Source organism: Homalodisca vitripennis, chromosome 3 (assembly GCF_021130785.1).
Source record: "Homalodisca vitripennis isolate AUS2020 chromosome 3, UT_GWSS_2.1, whole genome shotgun sequence".
Lineage (NCBI taxonomy): Eukaryota > Metazoa > Arthropoda > Insecta > Hemiptera > Cicadellidae > Homalodisca > Homalodisca vitripennis.
The window spans coordinates 54,724,743-54,752,439 of NC_060209.1; the positions used below are offsets into that span (position 1 = coordinate 54,724,743).

The window sequence follows — 27,697 nt, forward strand, 5'->3', positions numbered from 1 at the left end:
TCTATAGTAATTCCTATATTTAAAAAGGGTGAAACCACAGGTATTTCTAATTATCACCCTATTGATTTTCTGGCATTGGTATATAACTTTTTAATAGCTATGTATAATCGATGATTGTAATAGCACGTTTAGAGAACCATAAACTTACTGATAAACAACAGCATGGGTTACGGAATAAAGAATCCTCAATGACAGCTTTGGTTAACTTCACTGAATTTATTACGAATTCAGTTGAAAAACAGTATAAAATTGCTGAAATATTCATGGATTAACCAAAGCCTTTTGGTAGTAATTCTCATGAAATTTTGCTGCATGCACCTTTAGCCAGCCAGTGACAGTGTTTTAAGTGTTCATTGTCATTATTAATACACTGAGAGCAAACCACTTTTCCATTTTCAAAAAAATTTGTGGAAATTTATCTGTAAGCTCAGAGATTGTGAAACCTCCATTTCTTTAACTGTTTCGTTGAACTTACAAACAGCTCAACACTCACCACTGATAGCCTGTCACTCCTTTCTGGTGAATATTTGATCCTCCACTTTTAAATAAACAAACCCATTCATGTGCACTCCTTTCATCCATTTTGTTTGGTACATAAACGGCACAAAATTTTCTATGAATAACTACCACTCAATATTATTTTGGTGTAAAAGACCTAATTACAGCAAGCATTTCACATTTGGCAAGAAACTCTATTGCGGCATACATTTCGCAAAGCTATAGAAAATGAACGAACACTGGTACAACCTTCGAACTGCCATGTGGCTAGAGGCTGAGTGACCTGCCGCATTCAGCAGTGTGTGTGAGAGAGAGAGCGCAACCCCCACTACTACCAGCACTGTAAGCGAACGGCAGTTACTTCTGGAATAGCCCTTATATCTTGGATCCATTGCTGTTCACCTCCTATAATTAGGGTACACTTGGGGTTGTCAGTTAAATAAAGAGTCATCTGTATCTTCATGCAGATGACTCAAACCTCATAGCATCAGCAAAAACCCAGCTTACACAATTTTCTGTATGATTGTCCATAGGACATCTTGAGAATGAAACGAGATATACTTTAAATTTTGCATGCAAGTTCAGTGACAAATCCTTATATGTGGTGTGGAGTTCTCCTGCCTAGTTAAAATAGAGTATCAAGAGACTGGGATAAAATTTCATTCTATACCAAACTTCAAATTAAAATTGTTGGAGTTATCCAAGTTTGGCTGTTTGGGTGTTGGGCTATAATACAATTTATATAAAATTTATGGTTTAAGAATTAAAAAAAGAAAATTGAAAATACAAGGAATAGAATTACACTTCAAATGTGATAATAATCACGCTTAACTAGAATTTTTATGAAATTACAAAAAAAAAAATATATATTAATATTTACTTTACAATAGTAGTTGAACACAAAGATTTTATCAAGAACAAGATATGTGAGTTATTATATCAGGTACAAATGACTTAATCCATAATGAATCACAAGAGTTTTTAATGGGTATCTCTGAAACTCTAAATCAAGTTAAAAAAAATTATGTCCCAAGTTCTAGTAGATGTCCCAAACCGATATGGCCTTCCTGAGTGGTTATGTGTAAACATTAGGAAAACCAATTTTGAAGTAAAGGAAATAGTTAAGAGATATAATAATTAAGATTCATAGAAGCAAGCAATGCTGGTAGAGAACTCCATATTCGCCATGGCATGCACTTTAACATCAAGGGTAAAAGATGTCTGGCACAGGAGAGTATCAATGTGATTACTAGGCAAATAGTAATCCTGCAGAAGAGACCACAGACAGGATATTACTTCAAACTTGAGGAGTAAGAAAGAAGAGCTGATAAAGTAGTGTTGTATAATTGTAACACAGATACTATTGAGCGTACTGTTGTATATAATTCTGCACACTCTAAGTTTTTGTTTATAAATACACAAGGAATTAAGAGCAAAATGGAAGAATCGAAGATTAACAAACATGGCTACACAGTGGTCTGCATTGTGACACAAACGATACATGTACATCGCCATTGTACTTACAGCCATTTCTCAAATACCATATAAATGATTTTAATTAATTTCTAACGTATGTCTAACAATATTGTTATTCAGTACATTAAAAATAGCTAGCAAATATTAATTATAAATAACTATAATTAGAATGTTTTTGTATTTGATAACTTATGTACGGTATTTCTAATTAATGATTTGGTACATTGGTTCAATTGTGGTGGTGGCCACTTACTATACCGTAGCCTATAATACTTCTGGTTTTATGCGCTGTGAATTATTTTGTTAGGCTACCAATAAGTTATTACCACAGATCTCCATGTAGTAGATCTCAAACTTATTGGTAGTCTAACAAAAAAAGCCTCAACGCATGAGACCAGAAAAATTACATATATATCATTATGTGTTACATAATATATATTGTGTAGTTTCAGATGGTATATGTGCCTTGCTGGGAGCAGTTTTGTATTTTTGAGAAAAAAGTAAGTTTTTTTGGTTTATTTGTAAATGATCATAGCTTCTATCTAGCATTCCCACAAAGACCTCAGCTCATAAAACTCAAGTATTATTATGTAGAACATATTGTTTATTTTAATGTGGTGCTTGTCTCCTTGGAAGCTTTATATACTTGTAAATACATAACTACGAGATAGGCATAATTCTTTTTCATGATTTTCAAATCCACTGCAGAAAATAGCCAACTATGATCACAAAGACTGTTATGGTTAATTTTTATTACAGCCGCTGACAGTTGGTACTAACTGTTAGTTAATAAACCGTTAAATTTATATTTAGTTCTGTAAAGGGCTGCAGTATAATAAGCGGCCACAACCACAATCGAATCATGATTACCGATTAGAAATATCCAAACTATCGAATACAACACTTGACCTATAGATATTCACAATTAAACATTGCTACCTGTTTTTATCTCATTTACGCACTGAGTAGGCTAGTGACATCGACAAGAATAATGGAAGACTTTTGAGCATTCTAAATTTGGAATTATGAATATACTGAAAATCTGTACTATTTCAGTTGGAATCTAACAAACTTTGCCCTTTTATTAGTAAATGTAGTTTTGAAGGCATTAGTACCTGCAGAAATACCATTTCATATTGGCTAAAGTAATCGTAGGTATTTTGCTGCTCAAACATAGTTTAGTAAAGTTTAGTTATTAGTTATTTTATATAATCAGAAACAAATACATTTCTTTTACATAGTGAAGATAATCCACTATAATACAATTTTAAAAGTCTACAACGCAGTTCAGTTCAATGACATGGCTCCAAATTAATTCATAGTAAAATCATCTGTTTGGTATTTGACTAATGGCGGCAAGTACAATTACGATACATGTGTTCTTTGTGTCACAAGGAATCGAGACAAATGTTATATTGTTTGGTTTATAACATTGTATAAATATAAATAACATAGATAGTTTTAATTATCGTTAATATATTAATTTTTAAGGTTTAAAAGCAGCAGAACTATATTATTATTTGAAATACCTACTGTGTAATTTGGCTAGACACTTTAATCGAGGATTCAATAATCGCGATTCGATTGTGGTGGTGGCCACCTATTAAACTGCGGCTATGTAATGTACCAACTTGTAGATTGTTTTAGCTAGCATACAGGTTATATTTGTAAGTTTATAGTTTAAGTTTCAATGTCAGTCATCTGCAATTTTTACTCATTATATCACTTAAGTGAGTGGTGGGAACTGGCTATGAAGAATGCTAAGGGAAATGGGTTAGAACTCCTTAGTGGAATCCATTGGCAGTTTCACACTGGTCAAAATAACTTCATAACAAAATTTAACCAATCACAAATTGCTACAAATAAGCAAACATAAAAATGCCCAGAGGCAGACAACACCGAAAAATGAAAACGAAAATAAAGTTCACCTAGAAGAGGTAGAAACTGTGGCTAAAATAAAGACAAACAAAAAATAGGTGAGTGATGGAACTAATTGCGGGTAGAGTAAGATAAGCGGACCAATTTGTTATATCAACATTGCATCTATACACAATCAATATAATCAACCAATACTGATTAATTTAATATTTAAGTTTAACTGAACGCACTCAAGTCATCTGTACAAACATAAATACATTTAAAGATTGTTAACATGATATTTGATGACTTCATTAAAATAAAAATGTAAGTAATTTGGAAAACAAACCAAAATAACATTGAAAGACAATATCCCGTTTTCTATGTGTTTGTTTTCTTGTCATGATGTTTTTATTATTGAAATAAGATCATTTTTATTACCTATCCATCTGTTTGTTTGATAGTTATGGTTCGTTTATTATTTATGATGTTGAAGACATTGTATTTACTAAATTAATCCTTTTAATTCTAAACCTATAGGCCTAACTTTTATTTAGTACTTTAGAGACATAGATAATTTATTATTCAGAAACCCTGATTCCTCCCGTCCCCTACATCAATGAACTAATTGAGATTTAGATAGTATGTTTAAAATGTTGGTCAGGCTAATATTTTATCAATATAGTTTGTCAGTGCCTACAAATTCTTTCTGGAAATAATACTACTATACTATTTCAAAAAAATAGGTATAAAGTGGTTTTAGGCCAACATCTGACATGGTGAAGTAAATATTATCTCTAAAATTTGCTGATACGACTTTTTCATAATCAAATTTTAACCTTGAGAGAGTTGCCATGTCTGTTGTCATGAAGAGTTATGCCACTTGGGGAAAAATTTCCAAGGGTTATTCACAGGCCTTTTCTCATGTCTAAGGTTAGATTCAATGTTTAACCCTTTAATGCTATATAGGTATTTTTCAAGTTGTTTGTACTCAACCAGTTCCAAGCATTTATTACAAGTGTGTGCCTGCCAGTGCCAGAGGGTTTCTATCCTTTTTGCAAAGTGTTTGTAAATAATTTGTATCTCTGTTATTTATTCCACAAATTTAATGGGGTAGGGTACGATAAACGGACCCGGTTTTTTATATCGAAATTGGCAAACGATATTACTTAATCATAACCATCGATATAATAAATTGATACTGACTAATTATTTTGAACTATTAACTTTTAAATAATCTATATCAACAGCTGTAAACACTCTAAAATAATACACATAGGATAATATTTCAATTTTACATAAGTAATTATGATTATTAAAAATGGCAGTCAATTTTAGAAAACTACATGACGCTTTTTCATGGCTTCAACATGTTGGACTCGTACCGAAAAACCCATTATGTGAAATTTGTGGGAAAGAAACAACTGTAACTGTGAGAGAGTAAATATGGTCGTCTTCAATTTTCCTAATTTTGGTTATAATAGAAAGAAAGAAATTTATTTCTCAAACAACACCTTACATACATACATACATTTAATAAGTATATCATGAGAAATATTTAATCCTCCAAGGCTTAGTCTGATTGGAGGCTTTACTGCAATTTTAAATATCACCGTTCAAATGGCAACTAAATTATATAAACAAAAATAAAGTAATTATACTTAAATCTATAATACACAATCAAAGATACAATAAATACTACTCTTCCAAACTACTACAATTTATAATATGAACAGTTACAACATCATTAGACAAAACTACTTAAATACTTATTGAGAGAATTTATGATTTAATAATACTATAATACTTATCATAACTATAATAATTATAATTAAAGGCAATATATAGTGAGTAAAGCAAAGTACAGTGGAGTAAAGTAGGAGGGAAAACTAAAACAACTAATTACAAATAAAAAACAATAAATCTTCAATATTCTGACATGTAAACAATCATAGTCTTAATTTTTTAAGAAAAACATTTATATTACTTATGTTGTTTCGCAATTTGTTAAATAATGTAGGTGCTAAAAAATTTAATTATTTTGTAAAATATGTGTTTGTTGGCTTCTGTAAGAACACATTTTTATTACTACGCAGTCTGTTAATATACTCATAATTTTCCCTACAGTTTCTACTTCTTAAGAAAAAAATGTTGAGTACCTTATATACATAAATATATCTTAAAGGAAGAACTTTTAAGGAACAAAAAATTGGGAAAGAATGTTCAAATTGATTACTTTTAGTTATTATTCTCTTTATTATTTACGTATAGTTTAATAATTTGTTTGATCACTGTAAATATTAAATTCATATTTTAATTTAAAACATGATTGTTATTTAGGACTATAGGTACTTTTATATCGATTGATAGTCTAGGATTTGAGATACGAATATTAGGTATCGATGACTATATTCTTCAATATAAAAAAACCGGGTCCGCTTATCGTACCCTACCTATTTAATGATTTAAAAAAATTATAGATAAAAATTCAATCATCTATTAGAATATATTAAAAGAAGCTTGACTCAAAATTAAAAATGTTTTTTTGGACCTTCTTATGTTGATGAAAAAAGTCTGGGCTCTATTCAATAAATTCAGTGTCCATTAAATTACGATATGAACACTCTGTTGAAAATTATTGATAAAATGTTGACAAATAAAAAAATTGTGGCAACGAACTGGTTGTATTAAAAAAAATTAACACAAATTATAAAGTTAAGGAAAAATACGGATAACATTAACAATCACACTAAGTAAAACTATATGTTCAACTATACATTGTAAAAGTTATCTAGTTTTTTAAAGTTGGATAATGTTCAAACAAAAAAAAACCCAAAAATTTATCAGTGATCAAAAATAAAACACTTGGGATGCAATCCCTTCTTACATATTTTGTACATAAATGTTGATTATCTTCTCTTCCATAAGCCTTTGTACTGGCTGCACAAAACATATACATCAGTTCTCTATCATTGGGAATTTGTTCAAAATAGCCTACATGTCAAGATTTGTATCTCCTCCAGGACCTCTGGCAGGATGTCTTGGGGGTAGGGTACAATAAGCGGACCCGGTTTTTTATATCGAAATTGGCGAACGATATTGATCATAACCATCGATATAATCATTCGATACTGATTAATTCTTTTGAACTATTAACTTAAATAGTCTATATCAACAGCTGTAAGCATTTTAAAATAATACACGTACTGTAGGGTAATATTTCAATTTTACATAAGTAATTTTGATTATTAAAAATGGCAGTCAATTTTAGAAAACTACTTGACATTGCTTTCAAAGATGATAAGACATAAATAAAATATATTGTTTTTGTGACTTCAACATGTTGGACTCAAACCGAAAACACCATTATGTGAAATTTGTGGGAAAGAAACAACTGTAACTGAGAGAGGAGCAAATATGGTCGTCTTCAGTTTTCCTAATTTAGGTTATAATAATTTTTTTGATCGCTGTAAATATTAAATTTATATTTTAATTTAAAACATATGATTGTTATTGAAGACTATAGATACTTTTATATCGATTGATAGTCAGGTAGGATTTGAGATGCGAATATTAGGTATCGATGATAACATTCTTCAATATAAAAAAACCAGGTCCGCTTATCGTACCCTACTCGAATTTTGATCCAAATGAACAACGTTTTTCTTAAATTTCGAGCTACAAATTAATTAGTTGGGTAATTCTAAGCAATATATGGGTCAACCTCGATTTTTCTCATATTACAATATAATGTTCCAATAGTCAATTAGAAAAGGAAATGACTAGAATTTCTTGCCGGAAGGCAGTTATAGGGAGCAGGCAACTGCCAGACGGTCATATATTGCTTAGAATTACCTATTAGTGATCAGGGGCACTGACGTGATCTGGGCTTCAAATTTGGAACTACTCGAGTTAATTTTTTTTCTAAAAGAGCAAGCAGCGGGCAGGCATCGTGCGTGATTCTTTTTTTTTATTAAAAATTACTGATAAATTGTTATTACATATTACAATATAATGTAGGTGTAATGTATGTAAAACAATTTTAAACACATGACCGTCTGGCGGTTGCCTGCTCCCTATAACTGCTTTCCAGCAAGAAATTCTAGTCATTTCCTTTCCTAATTGACTATTGGAACATTATATTGTAATATGAGAAAAATCGAGGTTGACCCATATATTGCTTAGAATTACCATTAGTTGTCGAGTTGAGACGAGTGCCTCCGGCGATCAGCGCGGGCTTCAGCAGCACCTTTTGCCCCGCGCTGATATCAACAAAAGAAAAACATCCCTCGAGATAGTACCTATCAGTAAAATATCAAATTCTAGAGGGGCTGATCAGAAATATAAATTGAATCGTAATGGAAAGGCAATTATGTACCATGTAAAAAACTTAATAAATCATGAATACCCCTAATATGAATACGTATATAAACGGACATTAAAAGAGAACACTTACCACTAGTGTGTTCCACAGAATGTACAGAAAATAAATAATCTCGTTTTGGTCGAAACGTAACCATGCCCGACAAAACACTCCGACACACCAATTCACTACGATTGGTCAAACTAGTGGATGGTTGATCCATGATCGTCGCGCACTCACTCGATCCAAACTACAGTGGCACACGATATCTAGTGAAGCACCATGACATCTGCCCCGGAGCGTTCAGATAATAGATACGCTATCAGTCCCAGCCACAGATAATATTTACGTCACACCAGTTCACTAGCCTACGATTGGTCGAATTAGTGGATGGTTGATCCATGATTGTCACGCACTCACTCGATCCAACCTACAGTACACATTATCTCTGACTTCTGTCCCAGAGCACTCAGATAACAGAAACGCTATCAGTCCCACCCGCAGATAATATTTACAGATATCCAGACACAGCACACAAACAGAACATTAAGAACTTGACTATTTATGTATATACCCTCTAAAACCATGTTATTTGTCATTTGCAACCCCTAAAACCATATATATTTTTTGTTCAGGAGGATGAGCAGAAAACGTTGATAACGTCAAATTCGTGATTTGCCACCTTTTATAATTTCCAAAGGCAAAAAATATGAAGTGGCTAAAGTAAATATTTGCCCTTTTTATTGTTTTTATGCTTATGCTATTATGTATGAACATCACTAATAACAGTTTAGGCTTAGGCAATAATGTAGATTTTGATCATTATCCATGGTGCTACAAAACCCAATAGCCCTCAATGTTAACCATTTTGAACAGATTATTATAATATTAATTGAAGTATTCAGTAAAGACTTGACTAAATCGACAACAGATAGGCCGATTGCAGCATATTTTGAACGACTTACCTTTGTTAAATTCCTAACAATAAAATCCTTAAATAAAAGTGAACTTGGATCTTCAACCAATATAGCCTATCCTTTCCTTTTGTTTTATTACTTGAAATTTCTTAAGGAAGAAACTACAGCGAGACAAATCTAAACAAAATACAAATCTCTATAGTCACTTGATTCGACAATTCACTAAGTACAGTGGATAACACGAATAAGCACTAAGAAGTAATAAATTACTTCATCAAGCAATGATTCAATGAAATACAAACTACCATACCAAGCCAGCAACGGTGTGTTAAAAACCAAAGAACTCGAAAACTTTATTGTCATTTTCGCGCCATTCAAAGACATACAAAAAACAAGATCAAAACTATTTTCGTACATAAAACAGTGTACAATACTTATTAACGTAGAGAAGTTAAAACTAGAGAAAATCTTCTCAAGTAAAAGAAAGGTGAGATAATAGTGAGAGAGTTAAGTAAACGGCTTCGTTTAATACAGTCATGTATCAAAGAAAATAAATATTAATTTTAAAGGCACGTCATGCTGTATATGAGTGAAGAATAGCCAACTTTGACTATTGTATTAATGGAAAGAATCGAGTAAAGGTGGAAAATTTAAAGGGTGTAAAGGTCATCATGACTGCATCTTTGGATTCATAGGAGTATATATTTTCAAATTTGTGCCTCATCACACGTCTTGTTCTATCACAGTTGCTTTCTTTCTTTTTCTTAGATACAAAGGTTCTACCTATTTAGGGGATGGAATCTCGATAAACATTTTTATGTATATTATTTTTAACGCTTGTTTATCCTTGCTTAAAAAACTTCAGGGCGTTGTGTTAGGAAAATTTGGTAATTTTTCTATACAAATATTCTATATGTTTCAGTTAATACTTTCAATTAATTATGTTTGATCACTAACGTATTTTTAAATCGTCATATTAGTCAGAGAAACCATGATTCTATTGTATTTCTAAATATCTATGTGATATAATACCAGCTATAGAATACATGTCATCAAATTGAAACTGACACAAAAATAAGATAAGTGGCAGAGTTGTTTATTAAGGTTTGTTTAGCTATTTTAGCGATTTTTACATTCATTCATGAGTGAAATGTTAAAAAACCAAAATCAACCAAATGAAGACTAAATCAGTGAAGTTTAAGTTTTTGTTAAGTATTTGTATACGAACATTAAAAAATTCCTAATGTGTTAAACCGACATTGAACAAATATCAAATCTCTGTAAAAGCCACAAAATATCAAATGGTTTTACACAGCGTCTGATCGTGCAATATTATAGTGTTGATTTATTAAATATGATTTGCTCATACAATTTTACAAACTAGCTTTCTGATACAAACAAGTTCAGAGGTAGTGAAACTTAAACAACAGTTAACACAATTTTGGGGTAAACTAAAGTAAAATAAGCGGACCCAATTTTTTACATCGGCATCGACATTTTTACTTAGTTATAACTCTTGATATAACAAACCAATACTGATTTTTCTTAACAATATATAACTTGTATTAACTATAAACACTTTTTCATATAATACACTTATTTTCTTATAGAAATAATAACAGACAGTCGAAAGCTCGTGGAGGATTGTGAAAGACGTTTAAAAAGTGGTATATCAACAAACTGACCTGTTTGCAAATCATCTCTGTGAGTGTTTGTACAGAAGAGAAGTACAGTACGGTTTTCTATAGAACATGTTTCATAAATTCTCGAAAACAGTTAATTATTGTTACACAAGGGAAACATATAAACGCATATTAGGTATTTTCTGTTGTAAATGTTTTTTTTATTTTTTACCATTTCTTTGATTTTTTTATGAGTTTTCCTATTTCAAGTTCTAATTGTTTGATAATTACATCTCATTTATCATTTATGAGATTGTCACTGTGTGTATTATATTAATTTCAAATTGTTTTTCATTATGACTATAGATATTTTGACGTGCTTTATAAACCGTATTCAATATTTGAATAGTATCGATGATTATACTAACCGATTTATAAACCGTGTCTGCTTATCGTACTCTACCCCAATTTTGATTACAAAGCAGTGTATTGCTGACTACTGAGTGGAATAGTGGCTAGTTTCAGCAGGACGTGAAATGATATAGTATTTTATTTAAATGATTTAAGTAAAAGATACACAGATTGAAAATAAGTATATGGGCGAAAGTAGAAAGTAACACAGATATGCGCATATTATTTGTCTTAAATTTGACATGGTATTAATTATAGACAATATAGCTTTTTGCCCGTCTGTGTAGGTTAGTGCTAAAAGAATAATACATTTTACTGTATACAAAGAAAATACAAGTATTATAATAAGTTTCGATTATATATCTACTGGCCTTCTCTCCCCCTAAAAAAGAATGTAATTTGAGGTATCGTGAAAAAAACAAATAGTAATAGCATATAGCATAATAGCATAGTAGCATAATTAACTTGTAAGTGTTGTTTTGTAAGACATTGCTTCCAACATAAATTTTCCAAGCACCAACCAATCCCAACCAATATTGTACTGCTCATAAGTCAATGTTTTTAAGCCCAACCCACTTTTTTCTTCAGTATTCGAATATGGGACATCTCACTACGAAACGAAAACCTGTATTGTATTCCAATAGGTTACATAAAAGTTGTAGTTTGCATCCATTAGCCATGGTTTATAATTTAAATCTAGAACTTCAGCCCTAACTTTAATAATCCAAGAAATAATATGTATGGGATTGTTATCAGTAATATTGCTTGTTGCCGAGGCAGTATCTAGGATGAGAAGTTGCTGGCGATGTGGCGTGGTGCAGGCGCTGCCTTCCAACATCAAAGCGGGCAGAGGCAACGTGGACTCACTAATCACTAATAAATGACAGACGCGAAAACCTTGGCGGGCGGCGGGCAGGGCAACTACGTGTTGCTTCCCCACCCTACTCTCCCACGAGGCATTAACAATAGCACAGAACAGACCATAGTTGAGCGTAGAAAATGTTAGAAATGGAATTGGTGAATTCATTCGAGTTTCGACGTACGGGAATGATTGATCAAGCAAGGACTTTGGTTGCTTTACATTTGGTTTTTTTAGAATCTCTGGGGGGCAGCTGACCCCTGCCACCCTTAACGACGCCCTTGGTGGTAATAGTTGTTGATTTCTCTCATCTCCCAGCCTCGTGACATGAGCAGCAACGGTGATAGTGTGTTCTATTTATTGGCATATGATATGATTCCGGATAATTTTTGAAATCTTAACGAGTTTAAAAAAATCCTGCCAAATAAATTACTAAACACTTTATCCTGACAATTGAAGTAAATTTCCCGAATTCATCACTCTTCATTCTATAATTTAATAATATTAATGCATGGTTATCTAAAACTCTAACACCATCCCACCCACACAGACATGGGTAGGAACCTTTTTGAGTTATGACAGTATCTTTCAATACTACTTGTACGGTAGTTTTCATTTTCTAGAAATTTAGCCTAGGTGTTTCAATTTTTTACACGTCCGTTAAGATCGACTACAACTATTGCCCTTTAAAGTCATTGGAGTTGAATAAGTGCTATAATTTTAAAAATCTGATTCCCAATTATTGTAATTTAAATAAATATATATGATGGGTATACGTTCAATGTACGGCCCAATAGATTTATGACGGTAAAATGTTCAATTTTAGTAAATTAGAAATACTAAAAAAGGATTTTATGTTCAATAATTAAAGTATATTATCCTATATTCCGACCAAAATGCGACACTCCACTATCAGAAACAAAATGTAACTTAAAATCTAAACACTTTGTACAGTTAAAATATCTTTCCTGCTATGATATAAACGTTTCAAACAATACAACTGGATCATAATTATCCATTAATTCAAAAAATGTTGTCACCTACTTTATTTTTAAGTTTAAACACATTGTATACTAATACTTTTATATTAGTCATTTGTTGAACCTCTTTCCTGCCTAGTATCCGTCGCCGTTTTCATCAGCTAACGGATTGGCTGTCTTAATTTAACGGCCGCTGTTCGGTCCATCTCCACCTGCTGCTCGTCTTCCTCATACTTTGCATAGACATTCGTCACAAACTCACTGAAGTCGTGTTCAAAATTCATCATTGAGCCTCCCGACACATCTCTCTGTCCAGCCTTCAGTAAGTTGCACCTCTTCAAAGTCAGTCTGATTCCGTTCACTATCAGATGGTCGTGAATCAACGTCATCCGTATCCGGCCTGCTACTCTCTGCACATCCACTCGCACTGCAGCCAAGCATGCTCGACTTCACCTCATCTCTCGTGTAAAATCTCTAGGACAGCGTACCCAGAGTATTAAGCTTGTGAGAGAGTTCATCATAATATAGTTAATGTCAGCATCATCCGGCAGGCGTGCTATAATGGCGTTTATATCCTTCCCTAACAAATGTGCTCTGTTAATATTGTTTGAGGATCTCAGCACTTCATTACAAAATCGCTGGACAATTTTTTGTAGTCTAGATATATTTTTTGCCTATTATACCTTTAAAAATATAAGATTGTTACGTCTCTATCAAATTTCCTGTTCTAAAGTTTTCACTTTTTTAAATTTTGTTAGTTATTTTTTAAGGCTATTATTTTCTTTTTCTATGATAGCTACTTTAGAGGTTAGTTTTTCGATGTCATTCTTAGTTACTAGCTGGAAAACTTCTGACTTAAAAGATTACTCAAACCTACTATAAGGGTCTGCATGAACTGTCTTTTAGTCATTAAGCGTGCGCGCGTGTTTGAGGATGGGGGTTTAATGACTATTTCAACTATCAACGAAGAACTACTAATAAGTTAGATTATTATATTAATAACTTTAAAATAACTACACTGTTCATAGTTGTTGATACGTTATGTCTATCAGTTCTCTACAGTTTTTTTTTTATTTGCAACCAAAAGTAAACATGTCATTTCGGCATTTTATTTGAATCTGAAAAAATTGTACTAGGTAGATTATAACAAATCACACCAATACATAAAAAGAAGCTAGTAAGATAAACCAGCATATTGAAATCACAGTTGATATTATGTTACCATTGAAGTGATGTTCCTATTGTTATTCTTACCTTGAGATTTCAAAATCACTTCTAATTATATCAAATAATAAAAATCAAGTGATAATAGTACAAAGGTGTAAATGTACTCAAGACAATCAGATTAAAAAAAAAACATTTTATTCATATTTGACAAACATGAATTTATCACATACTTGTTCGTAGATAAAAATAAACAATGACATGAAAAATTAAGTAGATAGAAGAGTTTGCAAATAGTGTGTTGAGTATTATTTTATTAGTTAAAGTATTCTGATATTAGTTTTGAATTTTTAAGAATAATTTTTCAGTTGTTTAGTTTTTGTTATGATTCTTTGTCTACACATGAAAAATCACAGTGACAAAATCTATCACTTGTATAATTGTGATTTGTATATTTAATATACAAAGGATAAAAACATATAAATATATACATTAAGGTCTTACCAAAGAGCTTTAATGCCAATGGAGTAGGAAGATAATTGAATTGCTGAGAATCGTGCAAAATTTATTGTCTCCACTGTGAACTATATAAGTAAAATAATTTGTGTGTGTGTGGTTTATTGACTATTTTAACTATCAATGAAGTACTACGTATAAGTTATTTTTTATATTAATAACTTATTTATATTATATTAAGATATTATTTATAGTAAATTATACCTTATTTTATAATTCATAAAACACCAATACTTTATACTGCTTTAATATTAATTTGTTCAAGTCAGAGTTGCATGTTATTACGATTACAAAAGTTGAATACCAATAGTAAAAACAAATTCTTCAAAATACAATGTTCTAACTTTTTCTTTGCGCTCAACAGACTGCAAATATGGCACGGCCCAACGGCATATTTAGGGGTGCTATAGGGACTGTAGCTCAGGGCAGCAAAATTTGGGGGGAGCAAAGGTTTTAATGAACATATGTAAACAATTCAATTAAGAATATTTGAAAATTAAGGGTGTATATATCTAGGCTGGTGTACTGTGTGAAGTTAGACTGTCAATTGTAATCTGTACTGTAAAGGGCAGCAGAAGTATTGTAGTTTTCGTTGATATGTAGATACTAAAAAACAACTTAAACCTAAAAAGTCTATCAACAGTGAGAGGTTATGCTTGCAAGGCATTGAATGAAGATTGGTAAGGAGTAATAGAAGCACTCAAAATTATTTTAAATGGCGAAACAGAAAAGGCAACTTGACTTGAAGCCGTTAGGTGCCTTTGTAAGCTTCAAAGATTCTAAAATTCATGTTTTGCCAATTCTGTGGGGAGATCTAATCAACAGATTTAATATTACTAGTAAAACGCTGCCATAATTTGTAACCGACTTGTCTAATGTACCATCATCTATCACTATTGTATGAATCAGAGTATATTAGTAGAATAAGAAAAGAGTTCCATATTTATGAAAACTCAAAAATATATAATATTAGACACCCTATCTAATGAATTGGGAAAGAGGAAAGCTGTATAGGATGAACTGAGCTCGATTTTTGGATTTCTCATCTTTAGCGAAAAAGAAGAACCAGACAAGGAGACACTAACTGATCACTGTAAAAAATATGCAATTTTCATAACAAATATGTCCCTTCTACCAGAAGGTTTTGCTACAGAAAATCTACATTTGTTTTGTTTCTCAAATGAACTTAAAGAGATGTCTAAACAGTGTTATTAATCTCTATAAACTGTAGTTACATTAATTTGTACAATATTTAAGACGTAGGCTATACCCCTATGTTGACATGACATTGAAACTTTTTTTAACAATCCTTGCATTAAACTGTTTCAGCAGAGATATCATTTTCAGATAAAAACCTACACGAGATATACGCTGGCTGAAGTACGTTTGGAGGGATGTGGCTGTTTTAACCATCGAGTCTGAGATGACCAAGAAATTAACTTTCGATGATGTTATCAATTCATTCTCAGTCCCTAAATCAAGAAGAAAGTTCATTTAATAACCATAGAGATGTAAATGTTACAAAGTTTTGTTTTACTTTTTCTTGAATAAACATGAACATTTTACTTGCCAGATTGCACACTTACGACTTAAATGTGATTAGTTGTTTTATTATTGTAAAATGTTCTTATTTTTTTTAAACTAATCATATTACAGTGTTGGTAAACTAAAATACATTAATATCTTCAACAAAAGATAACAAGATTCAATTGGTTTCAACTTATAACCTTGTTTACACCTTTTATGTTTTTAATACAACTTTGGCTATGAAACAAACAAAGGGCGGCAGATAGCCTGTAGCCCCTGGGCGGCAAAACTTGAAATACACCACTGGCCTGGCTATCGTGTTGGATGAGGCCTATTAGAAGAGGTCTTTTTTCTCGAAATTCCTTGGAATTTACCTTGACCAAGATTTGACATGGAATGTTCATATATCGATTACGTTTGCTCCAAATTATCCTCAGGAATGTGTGTTTTGAAGTCTCTAGCTAAATACTGCCCTATTCAGATTATGATGATAGCATTTTATGGCTTGATCTATCCACATCTCATGTACGGACTGATGTTGTGGAGTGAATGTGCAAGTAACCAATTTTTGGGAGCGTGCGAACTTAAAAAACAAGTGATACGCATCATAGCAAAATTAATGGCAGGGGTTCATCTCATTCCCCAATATGCCAAATGACATTTAAAATACATGTACACTTAAAGAATTTAAACTTGTTTGAAACAGTGTTTAGTGTCAAACGCATTTTATAGCATGGGAGTTTATGGCGTTTAACTGGGAGACCGCACAATCAGACAACTTACTCCTGAATTGAGGTGGGAAATATTGGAGATGAACGGAGTAGTGTGAGTGTCAAAATGTATGTATAAATGAGAGTTTGATGTGGCATGTGTGTCAAAATTATTAGATACTTGACATTTGCTATACAAATGTACTTTTTGTCCCCCCAATAAATATATGACTTGACTAATAGAAGTTAAATTTTAATATGTATACTCAAAAATTGGTTTTGACTTTCTTTTCAGATGGTTAGTCCAAAAAGACTAATGCTCACATGAAAAATATATTTACGTGTTTAAACAATCACTTCGCAGTAGCTCCTCAATGTTTTGATGTTCAATAGATTAATTTAATTTATAATATTGTATTTCTGTGAGTTTTACTGCATATTTTTCTAAGGAGCTATTTTTAACACTCTGCAATGAAATATTAATAATTTATATTTTTTAAGAAAGTAAAATTACAATATTGTCAACTATTGTCAACCATTAGTTCGACAATTTTGTGTGTGAACATTTAGTATTTAGTATATGATTATTTTTATTTTTTTTGTAACAGAAATTTAAGACTAAAAACTAGGAGGAATGAGTAATATGCTTGCTAGTTCAACCATACTATTGTCATAAATGACATAAAAGTTATTCAATCACCATTTCATAACAATATCTTAATATTTATTTTAATGAATTAAAAAGCTTTTTTATTTAAATAGAGGGACTAATAATAATCCTGCAACTCTTGTGATCTGAAAAATGTGCAGTATGAAATAAAGGACATAAATACATTGTACAATAATGTGCACTCCTGGACATCTGTAAGGTTGCCCAGATTTAAGTGACACATTGGTTTTTGCTGTGCCCGGCGAATGTTCAACTAAGTCAGAAGTGAATCCTCCAAGGGGATAATTTGTTTATGTGAGTGGATGAGAAAATTAAGGAGAACACACGATTCACATTGAAAATGCTTTCAGATGAATTTACACAAGTGTCAAGAAATGTTTTGTATAACATTATACATCCAGGCCCATAGTTGTCACAAGCTATGTTCCTGCCAGGTTCCATAATTATCCATAGATGTTTCAAAATTGCTCAAAAGATATTGAAACAGTTCAGTGGGGAGTAGTTCACTCACCCACATTAAAACCAAGAGTGCACATGAAACAAAACTATGGCAAGTGCCTAAAAATTATGGAAACCATGTTGAAAAATAGTACAACCTTTCATCTAAAAATAAAATTATTTTGAAAAAATCTTAAAAAGTATTGTATTTTTATTGTAGAATGGTGCTTACTTTCCATAGACACATCTTGCGAATATAAAAAGGCAAATTTTGCCAGCATAAAAATTTTTCATTTTATTTCCAGTTGTTCAGAATAAGTTTCAAGTGTCTAAATACTTTAAGAGTAAACAAACCCAGTGCAGAAACAAACAGGCTCTGAAAATATGTGCAGGAGTACTTAAAAAAGTGATTTTGCTAAATTACCAATTCTTGATCCTTAATACATACTGTTCCAGTACTTGATCTGTTGATTGATTAGATAAAAAAAACTAAAACAATAAATTATTATTGCTTGTTTCTAATTTAGGAGAAAATAATTGATAAAAATTCAGATAATTCTTATCTGGTTGCAAAACAAGAGGGGCCAACACTGAATTGACAGAATGCTTCTAAGAATGTGGTGATAATTCAATATTTTTAATAAATAGATTTAGTCAAGACAGAATAGTTCAATGATTGAATTGAGTACAGAGCTCTTGTAGATAAAATCTGTGATGTTACGACAGCTTCTCATTCAAGATGATTTTCTTCTTCTATATATGTGTTATTACATGCCAACTCTTTTATGATCTCCCAATAAACAACACTCAAAAAACCCTAGGTGAAAATGAATATACCAACCATTCTGGTAAGTCCTTCTAATTACTAACTTTATATGAAAAATTAATTTGTTATCATTTACTTAAAAATTCAGAAATCAGAAACTCAAATCATAATAAAGTTACAAATTAGCCCCCATATAAGTCATAGCAAATAAAATTTATATTACAAATTTGAGTTTTTATTATTTTTAAATCTAGTTACATTTTTAATTTTATAAAATAATGAGTTGTCTTAGATTGTAGCAGATGCTGGAATACAGTTTAGCTATATGGGATCCTTGAATAGAGGGGATGGTTTAAAATGTGATGTCTACACATGCTTAGGGTTACCCTCCTCCTCAACTACATTTTAGTAATTCATGCCATAATTTATGAAAACATTACTAAACGGCTTATTGCTAAGCAAACTATAAAAAGCTAAAATAAAGTTCTAAGTGTATAAGTATGTGGGTTTCAATTCTTAATTTTGGCTCTGGAGGGGACTAACCCCCTACTCACTCTCCCTGTATTTTCGCTACAGCCTGAGCAAGTTACTCGCTGTGTGTGCAATAGTGTACATTATTGACGTTCTCTAGAAGGTACCTTTATAGATATGATTACATTTGTGGTATATAAATAATAACATGGTTTGTGCAAATACCTTGATGCTGTAGACTAAGTCACGACATTGTCGTTTTGCTATGTACATGGGGAATAAGTTTTAAAAATTAATTTCAAATAATATCGCAAACTATTCAAACCAATAAAAATTAAAAAAACTATTTAAAGAATATTTAATTAATTTAGCAGTCTAGTTAATATTTCCTTTGAGGAATTTTCCACCTCCAGTTAAAGGATTTACTTTAATATTTCAATTTATGTATTGGTCCATCCGTTTGTGCAATAAAAATAGTATATGTATAATTTTAAAACTTAAATAATATATAATTATTTTGATTCCATCATAGAATAATTATAATAATTTCCTCTTAGAATATATAAAAATGTTAGGAACAGTGACTTGTGAGTTATATTATATCTCACACCATTCATTTCTATACATTTGTAAAAAAATGAATAAAGATCTTTTGACTTGACTCTGTTACTACAATCATATATCACAGTGCAGTACAAGAATTCAACTTGCTTTTATGCAGCTTTCTAAACTAATAAAGAAACAAACAACATTACCTCACCATGTATAAAATTAAAATTTGAGATTTTGATTAGTATAAGCAGTTACAGATTTCGGTCCCCTTGTTAGTGGAAGTAATACACATAAACTTAATTAGAAAGATACAACAATTACTAATTTTTTATATGTTTTAGAACTGTTATATTTTTATAAATTCAATTTTACTTTTATATTGAGAAAACTTGTTTATAGGTAGTTCTATAAAATATAGTTTTTGATTATATTTATTTTTTACTTCCTTCTGTCCTAAAGAAGGTCTATGGAAGTGTAAATAGGGGGATTTATGGGAGACCTTGACAGAGAAAAGGATTAAGAGAAATATAGTAGACAGAGTCAGAGTTGTACAGTGATAATGGAAACCGTTTAAGGGTAGTTTAGAGTAAATAGGTTGGCTTAAGTAGTCATGGATTGAGACAAGGATGTGCACTTTGTATACATGTTATATAAGATAATGAAGGAGTTGAGGTATGAAATTAATGAAGAGGCATCGTTTAGGGAGATTTAAAAATACATAGAAAGTAAGTACAAGCTACATTGGAGAAGCAATGTGGAAAAATTCCAGAGGAAAAAGCTGAAGTGGTTTGGAAATGTGGAGAAGATAGGAGAGGACAATTTTGTAGTGGAGATACATGGTAGTAAAATGGGAAAAGGGAGACCAAAAAGAAACAACTCGCTGAGAATGCTGGAAGAGTGAATATGATAAGAAGAAGAGTGGTTTTTTTACCAAACATATCCAGTCTTCAAGAAGGCGTAAAACTGCAAAATATTACCCCTTCTTCAGTTTTATTTTGATTAACTTTTTTTACAAGTCATTATCAAAATTGGTAGTATCAATTATCAAAAAGTTATGTCCCACTTACGTAAAAGAGTTAAAAATATACTATAAAATAGAAATTTTATCTCTTAAAACTAAAACAAGTAAGAAAATTTTAATGTTGAGTTTAGCTCCAGTTCACCTTTCTTTTATTGCAGTATCTGGTATCTGATGCTGTCTCAGACTTGACTCCTGGAATCTGGAGTCATGTTCGTTTGAAGAGATGCAAAGAAAGTTGGTGACGAAGAATCTCAAAATGAACCTTTATGTCATTTCGACATCAGAGACACCTATAAATAGGTGAAGCGGTAGTCTCACTGTCTCAACAGGAACACTCAATCGTGTCAATTGTTCTTCGTCACCGACTTTGTTTGGATCTCTTCAGACGATTATGACAGATTCTAGGAGTGAGAGTTTCAGATACCAGACTCTGTAATAAAAGGAAGTTGAACTGGAGCTAAACTCAACATTCAAATTGAATCAAACCTGCCTACCATAGCTATGTTATATGAAGTAAGAAGATTGATTTTTAAATATTTGTAATAGCAACTAATTATGTGTAAAACCATCATTTGATCTAGAGTGATGTTTTAAGCCAAGTAATTTGTTTTTCAGATGTTGGATTTATAAATCCGATTGAAGTATGGTTTCAACAAGTATGTAACTACTGCTACAATGAGTGGGAAGCATCCTATGTTGAGAATGCTTCATTGTACACTACATTCCTCTTGTTCACAAGGTAAATAATTAATTACAATAAATATTCAATGATTATTAATTAATTTATAGTATGAAGAGTTCTGACTTTAATTAAGTTTTGAAATAATCTGTTAATGGTTTGAACTCAAATAAGGCATTTAAAATAAGTAGTAATGCTTGTCTATTAGTTTCACTTTATAATTTGTAGAGACAGTGAAATCGTTGGAAAAGAACTATTTGTAATGAGTTACTTTATTTTATTTTATGCTAACTTCTCAATTCACCCGTATACAGCCTAGTGTAGCCATATGATCACAGCAGTTCCTACAATACTCACACAGAGTGTGCATTTCTCACTTTATTATTCACGCTTAAACTTAAACCAGTCTACGAAATCTTTTGTGGTTCCTTAGCCACCCAGATTGAATTGATACCATGAAAGAGTTTCATAACCTGTTATTTTTATCAGTGTGAAATGGCAGCAAATTATTTTACAGTAGTTGTAACTATTATATTTCTATACATCCTCCATTCTCTGTGTAAGCAGCTGTCACATAACTTTTACAATCTACCATCCTGCCATCCTGGTTCCAATTTCTACAGGTTTACTGGAAAGATGAAGTATGTGTATAATAAATTGTCTATAAAATTAAACCTTCAAAAAAGCTATCTTTAAAAGATTTTTTGTCCCTGAGTGTAAAAGGGGGCAAGCCTTCCTAATACGGACATGTTTGATAACTAGAAACGTTGTATACATGAGGAAAAAGACTGCAAAAAGTAATTCCAAGAGTGCAATTGAAACATATTTACATTTTATTGTCTTAAGACATCAGTAAGCTCTATTGGAATTTGATAGAGGTAGTGTCATTGGGTTGCCAGTAAGGAAAAATATACATTTGAGCATGATGCTAGTTTTAACAAACTCGGTTTTGATGAAATATAGAGTCAAGATAACCAACACAAACCATTACTTCATATTAGATATATTCAGCTGTACAAAGTGTTAAATCAATGACAAAGTCTGCTACACACAATTACTAGGTGTGTAAACCAACATGTGGTGTGGTAACAACACCTTAAATGCTGTTAGTAGGTGTTAGCAATAAAATTTTGTATTTTTTGTTGAGCAGAGTCTCCGATGTGAAATACACAGTAGTAACTATCGGTGACCCTGAACTCTTGTATGAAGCAGGGTTCAACTCTTCTAAAAACACCAAAGTACTGATTCATAAGGACAGGCTTGATAACTAGAAAGTCATATACATGAAGAGAAAGAGTGAAAAAAATAATTCCAAGATTGCAATAAAACATATGTACATTTTAGTGTCTTAAGACATCAGTAAGCTCTATTGGAATTTGATAGAGGTAGTGTCATTGGGTTGCCAGTAAGGAAAAATATACATTTGAGCATGATGCAAGTTTTAACAAACTCGGTTTTGATTAAATATAGAGTCAAGGTAATCAACACAAACCATTACTTCATATTAGATATATTCAGCTGTACAAAGTGTTAAATCAATGACAAAGTCTGCTACACACAATAATTACTAGATGTGTAAACCAACATGTGGTGTGGTAACAACACCTTAAATGCTGTTAGTAGGTGTTAGCAATAAAATTTTGTATTTTTTGTTGAGCAGAGTCTCCGATGTGAAATACACAGTAGTAACTATCGGTGACCCTGAACTCTTGTATGAAGCAGGGTTCAACTCTTCTAAAAACACCAAAGTACTGATTCATGGCTGGATGGACAATGCAACTGTTGATTTTTCTGAAGATCTTGAATACTGTAAGTTACGGTACAAAATATTAATTTTATTTAATGATATAATTGTCTAAGTGGGAATTCATTGTAAAGAATGATCTATTTTTTAATTGATGGCTCTTTGTGCAAAGGATACAATAAATAATGTCCTGTCAAAGTTATGGAATCACTCAATATATGGACTGAAAAGTTTTACATTACAGAATACATTTTTTCCATTATTGATCATGTTAGTAATTTTATAATATTAAATAGCAGTAGAATATGTTACCAACATAATATTTTAATCGCTCTCTTGTTTCTGTGTAAATTGGACATTGTATTTTACTATTTTCACATTATCACAAGGTTCTAAAAAGTCTAGGTCAATTATACATTTATATTGCATCAAAATTAAAGTTTTCATAAAAGGGCTTTTGTGCATATGAAGGTTAATCCATCAACTAAATATATAACTACTGTAGTACAATGTTTTAGTACTACAAATTGTCAAATTATCAAAAACTGCACAAGTATTAATCAAGTCAAGTGTATATATATAAATATTATACTTTACTGCTATGATAACCACATAAAATATTTTTTTGTCGTAAGAATGTGGCAACATAGACAATTATAATTTTGTTGATGGTTTTTGAGTCACAATCAAGAACAAATAGGTAATGGACAGTCCACTTAATTTTTAGCAAGACTAGTGCGGACTATCCATGTCTCTTTTGACAATATACTATGAGGGGTTTCATATTACAATATCCCTTTCATACTAGAAGGCTTCATAAAATCTTAAAAATTAAAACATATATTGATTATATGAGAATTAGACTTATAAGGTGGGTTTAATACATATCAGACTACCTGTACAGCTTATATTTGAATCTCCACTGTAAGTATCTTAACCAAAATTTAAATCAAATCTGTCAAACTTTAGAAAAATAATTTTAAAAGATATATTACTTGCATTATTACTAAATATGTCATAAGTATAAGCAAATACTGAACATTTAATAAAAATAGTTTTTTAAACATTTTTGTACCAAAGAAAATGTGGACTAAAAACATAAATAATATGAAATGTCCATATAAAAGTAAACAACGTTTACTTGGGAAATCCCAACATGTATATTTCTTTTGAAAATCAAAAGTTTGATTCTTGTACCAACACAATGCTGTTTTTTCCCCCTATTATTGAGATTAAAATTAAAAGGTTATTATAGATTCACTTACATAATCAAACTTACAGAAGGATGTTGTGTTCATTGCTTTATGGTTTTCTCCTATTTGTTCCAAATTATAAATTTTCAACTGTTCATATAAAACTTTTTTTAGTAACAATGACTTATTTAATAATAATGGTTTTTTTGTGCAAAGCAACCTGATTCTTTGAACTCGCTATACAGCATATCTGCTTGCTGAGGACTTGAACATCATCGCAGTAAACTGGGCCAGAATGGCTCAGACATTTTACCCTCTATCTCGCAGTGCTGTCTCACCGGTCGGCCGCTACACAGCCAAATTTGTGGACTTTTTGGCCCTGGAAATGGGAGTCTCCCCTGCCTCGGTCCACCTCCTCGGTCACAGCCTCGGTGCACACATAGCTGGAGTTGTTGGGGAGTCAGTCACTTTCGGGAACATCTCCAGGATCACAGGTACAGACTTTCAAGCCCACTGCGTTTTTGTTTTGTACACTAACAATATGATACTAGACAGTCTTTCATTAAATTTATATTGGTAATGAGCAATTACACCCAACTTCCAAAATGCTAAAAGAGTGTTGTGTCTGTAAGTCATGGTTTTAAACAGCTGGGTCTGTAAAAGTAAATGCTTAACTTTTTCCTAAACAAAATAAGGCATAACATCAGAATATTTGACCAACTTCATGTATTCTTAATGTACATGAATGGTTATGTTTTAATTCTATTAAAATGTATTATAAGTATTAGTATTAAAACATAAATGATAAGAAAATGTTTATCATTTTATTGAAAAGTGTTCAGTTTTAATATAGTCAAACATATTATGGTAAACAATAGTGGTAGTCTTTGAAAGGATACTTGGAAAGTGAAATTATCATTTAATGTTAAACTTGAAATATAAACGTTTAAGTTCATTTGTATTTATTTTACCTATTACTGTGGTTAGACTATAAGTTAAGTTGTAATAGTTGTACATTATTTTGTGATTAAAATATTATTTTGTTTTTTTTTTATCTAAGATATTTCATGAGATTAAAAATAATATTTTGCAGAATCGAGACACTTACCACTTTCACTTCCTACCAGACCATAGTAGCTGTGTGTGCGTGCATTATAGACGGGTCGGTAGTCAAAGTTTTAACACTATATACTGCAGTTATAGTAGTGTCCACATTTACTAGATGTTCATTCACACCCTTTCTTTTAATCTGATGTTCATTGCAAAGATAAATCACCTACTGTTATTTTTATTTAAAAAATCTCTGTTAACCACTTGTATTTGACAACAGTAAAGGAGCAACTCAAAAAGTGAAAGTTTATATTTATTTAGGGTTTTGAGGTGTCATTATTTTAATGGTATTACATTAGATCAAAATACATATTGATCCATTGTAGGTCTGGATCCGGCTGCCCCTCTATTTGGATCTGACCCTAAAGGCAGGCTGGATCCAACTGATGCCCAGTTTGTGGATGTGATACACTCAGCTGGGGGCTATATAGGCTACTACAATCCTTGCGGCCACATTGACTTTTACCCCAATGGGGGAGTTCCAATTCAGCCAGGGTGTGGGGTAGACATAGGTAAGAAGTAATATTTACTCATATGGAGACTTTGGAATCATGTGAAATGACATAAATAACTATTTCATGTTATATTTTTAAATTTCATGAGTAATAATGAGTAAACTAATAAATTGTAGAAAAATCATACCAATTTTAAAATTAAACACTGTATTTGTTCTACATTTATAAATAAAATGATTCCTACATTATTTTAGATATAATTTTAATGTTTTATTTTCCAGGGTTCTGTTCACACAAAAGATCCTATATGTATTTTGCTGAATCAATCACTAGTCTTGGATTCATCTCAAGAGTTTGTGACAGCTGGGATGATTATAAAAATAATCGGTGCATGAACAATACAAAAAATGTGCTGGGTGAACATGTTGACCAGAGGTAATCTATCTTTTAGGATTCAAATTCAGACACTAATAAAACAACAGAATACTATATGAATAGATTATATGTATATGTATGGCTTATGTTGCTTCTTTGTTTAAAGTTTGTTATTGATGATGGAAGGTTTGAAAGAATAACAAGATTTCGGACATTTGCCATCTTTATATTTTACAAAAGGTATAACAAAATGTTTCGAGTATTGGAATCTATTCTCTTCATCACGGGTGAGAGGTACATACAAAAATAAAGAACAGAAAAAATAGAGAAAGGAAAAGAAAAGGGTTCAAATTTATCTGAAAACTGCTTGGAGTCCAGTCCAGGCGTTGTCACTGCACAGAATGCAAATCCTGAGCACAAGTCACGACATCACACACACATCACACAACACAGGCGAAAGTGTGATACTGTTATGTTACTTTTTTATTAAATTAACATTATGGTGCCTTTGTGAAAGGTGATATTCTCAAAACAAAAATATGATACTGATATTGTTGTTTCAGTGCCAAAGGAAAATATTATCTACATACAAACCCATCAAGACCTTTCGGTGCATGGAATGATTCTATTGCCTTAGAATTAAGCTAACCTTTTATTTAGTAAGCTTTAATTTATGAATAAAATCTTTTAATTTTTAAATCTTGTGGTTTTTATTTAACAACTTGTGTTTGTGAAGAGAACATTTCTTGGTAGGTTAAAACCTTCCTTACTCTGCATGTAAGACAAGTTCTAACTGATTTAATAAATTTCTAATATACAGGGTGATTCATAAAAGGTGTGCAATATTTCAGGACTTGATTAAAATAGTGAACAATATTATAACCTGAAATTTAATATTTATTTTTAAAATTTGTTTTAAAATAAATTTAAAAAAAGTTCTTAACCAATTGTGAATCCTGGTTTTTAAATCTTAAAAAAAATGTTAATAGTGCTACGTTATGGTTGGGTATAGGGTTTTCTTACATGGCAATTGTGTGAAACAGCGTAATTAATTCAATGTGTTTGAAACATTTTATTGAACATTATATTTTTTATTAAGAAATCAATGATTACATTACTGTAAAACTTTCATAATTGTTGCTCAAAGTGGCATACTTGTAACTCGTTGCAGATTCTGAAGCGTCGTAAGCACGATTCTGTCACCCCTTCAAAAGGATTACTGTCTTGAATAACTGCAGCAGCCTCAACAACTCTAGCTACTAGATCCATTTCATTCTGTATGGGAGTGGTATACACTAATTGCTTCATGTGGCCTCACAAGTA

General features: G+C 31.5%; 3 protein-coding genes across 3 annotated transcripts in view; 2 read left to right on the plus strand and 1 right to left on the minus strand.

The window, feature by feature from the left end:
- LOC124356893 (barrier-to-autointegration factor-like) overlaps positions 1–9,445 on the minus strand; it is a 29,529-nt gene extending 20,084 nt beyond the window's left edge. Inside the window, exon 1 of the mRNA XM_046808171.1 lies at positions 9,160–9,445. The gene's annotated coding sequence lies outside the window, so the exon portion shown is untranslated. The remainder of the gene's footprint in view (positions 1–9,159) is intronic.
- Positions 9,446–18,523: 9,078 nt separating this feature from the next.
- On the plus strand, positions 18,524–22,768 carry LOC124358201. Its single transcript, XM_046810493.1, has 3 exons — positions 18,524–18,856; positions 21,434–21,557; positions 22,648–22,768. The coding sequence occupies exons 1-3, from the start codon at positions 18,748–18,750 to the stop codon at positions 22,766–22,768; spliced, it is 354 nt and encodes a 117-aa protein (XP_046666449.1). The 5' UTR covers positions 18,524–18,747.
- Positions 22,769–23,161: 393 nt separating this feature from the next.
- On the plus strand, positions 23,162–27,073 carry LOC124358644 (pancreatic triacylglycerol lipase-like). The gene is made up of 5 exons (XM_046810944.1): positions 23,162–23,306; positions 24,680–24,928; positions 25,871–26,056; positions 26,281–26,434; positions 26,938–27,073. Exons 1-5 carry the CDS (start codon positions 23,264–23,266, stop codon positions 27,020–27,022), a joined length of 717 nt encoding a protein of 238 aa, XP_046666900.1. The 5' UTR covers positions 23,162–23,263; the 3' UTR covers positions 27,023–27,073.
- The last annotated feature ends 624 nt before the right edge of the window (positions 27,074–27,697 follow it).

Coding starts and splice junctions, on each gene's coding strand:
- LOC124358201 (XM_046810493.1), top strand. CDS start 18,748: ATGATTTTCTTCTTCTATATATGTGTTATTACATGCCAACTCTTTTAT. Junction 18,857..21,433: donor TGAATATACCAACCATTCTG/GTAAGTCCTTCT, acceptor TTTGTTTTTCAG/ATGTTGGATTTATAAATCCG. Junction 21,558..22,647: donor ACATTCCTCTTGTTCACAAG/GTAAATAATTAA, acceptor TTTGTTGAGCAG/AGTCTCCGATGTGAAATACA.
- LOC124358644 (XM_046810944.1), top strand. CDS start 23,264: ATGGACAATGCAACTGTTGATTTTTCTGAAGATCTTGAATACT. Junction 24,929..25,870: donor GAACATCTCCAGGATCACAG/GTACAGACTTTC, acceptor GATCCATTGTAG/GTCTGGATCCGGCTGCCCCT. Junction 26,057..26,280: donor AGGGTGTGGGGTAGACATAG/GTAAGAAGTAAT, acceptor TTTATTTTCCAG/GGTTCTGTTCACACAAAAGA.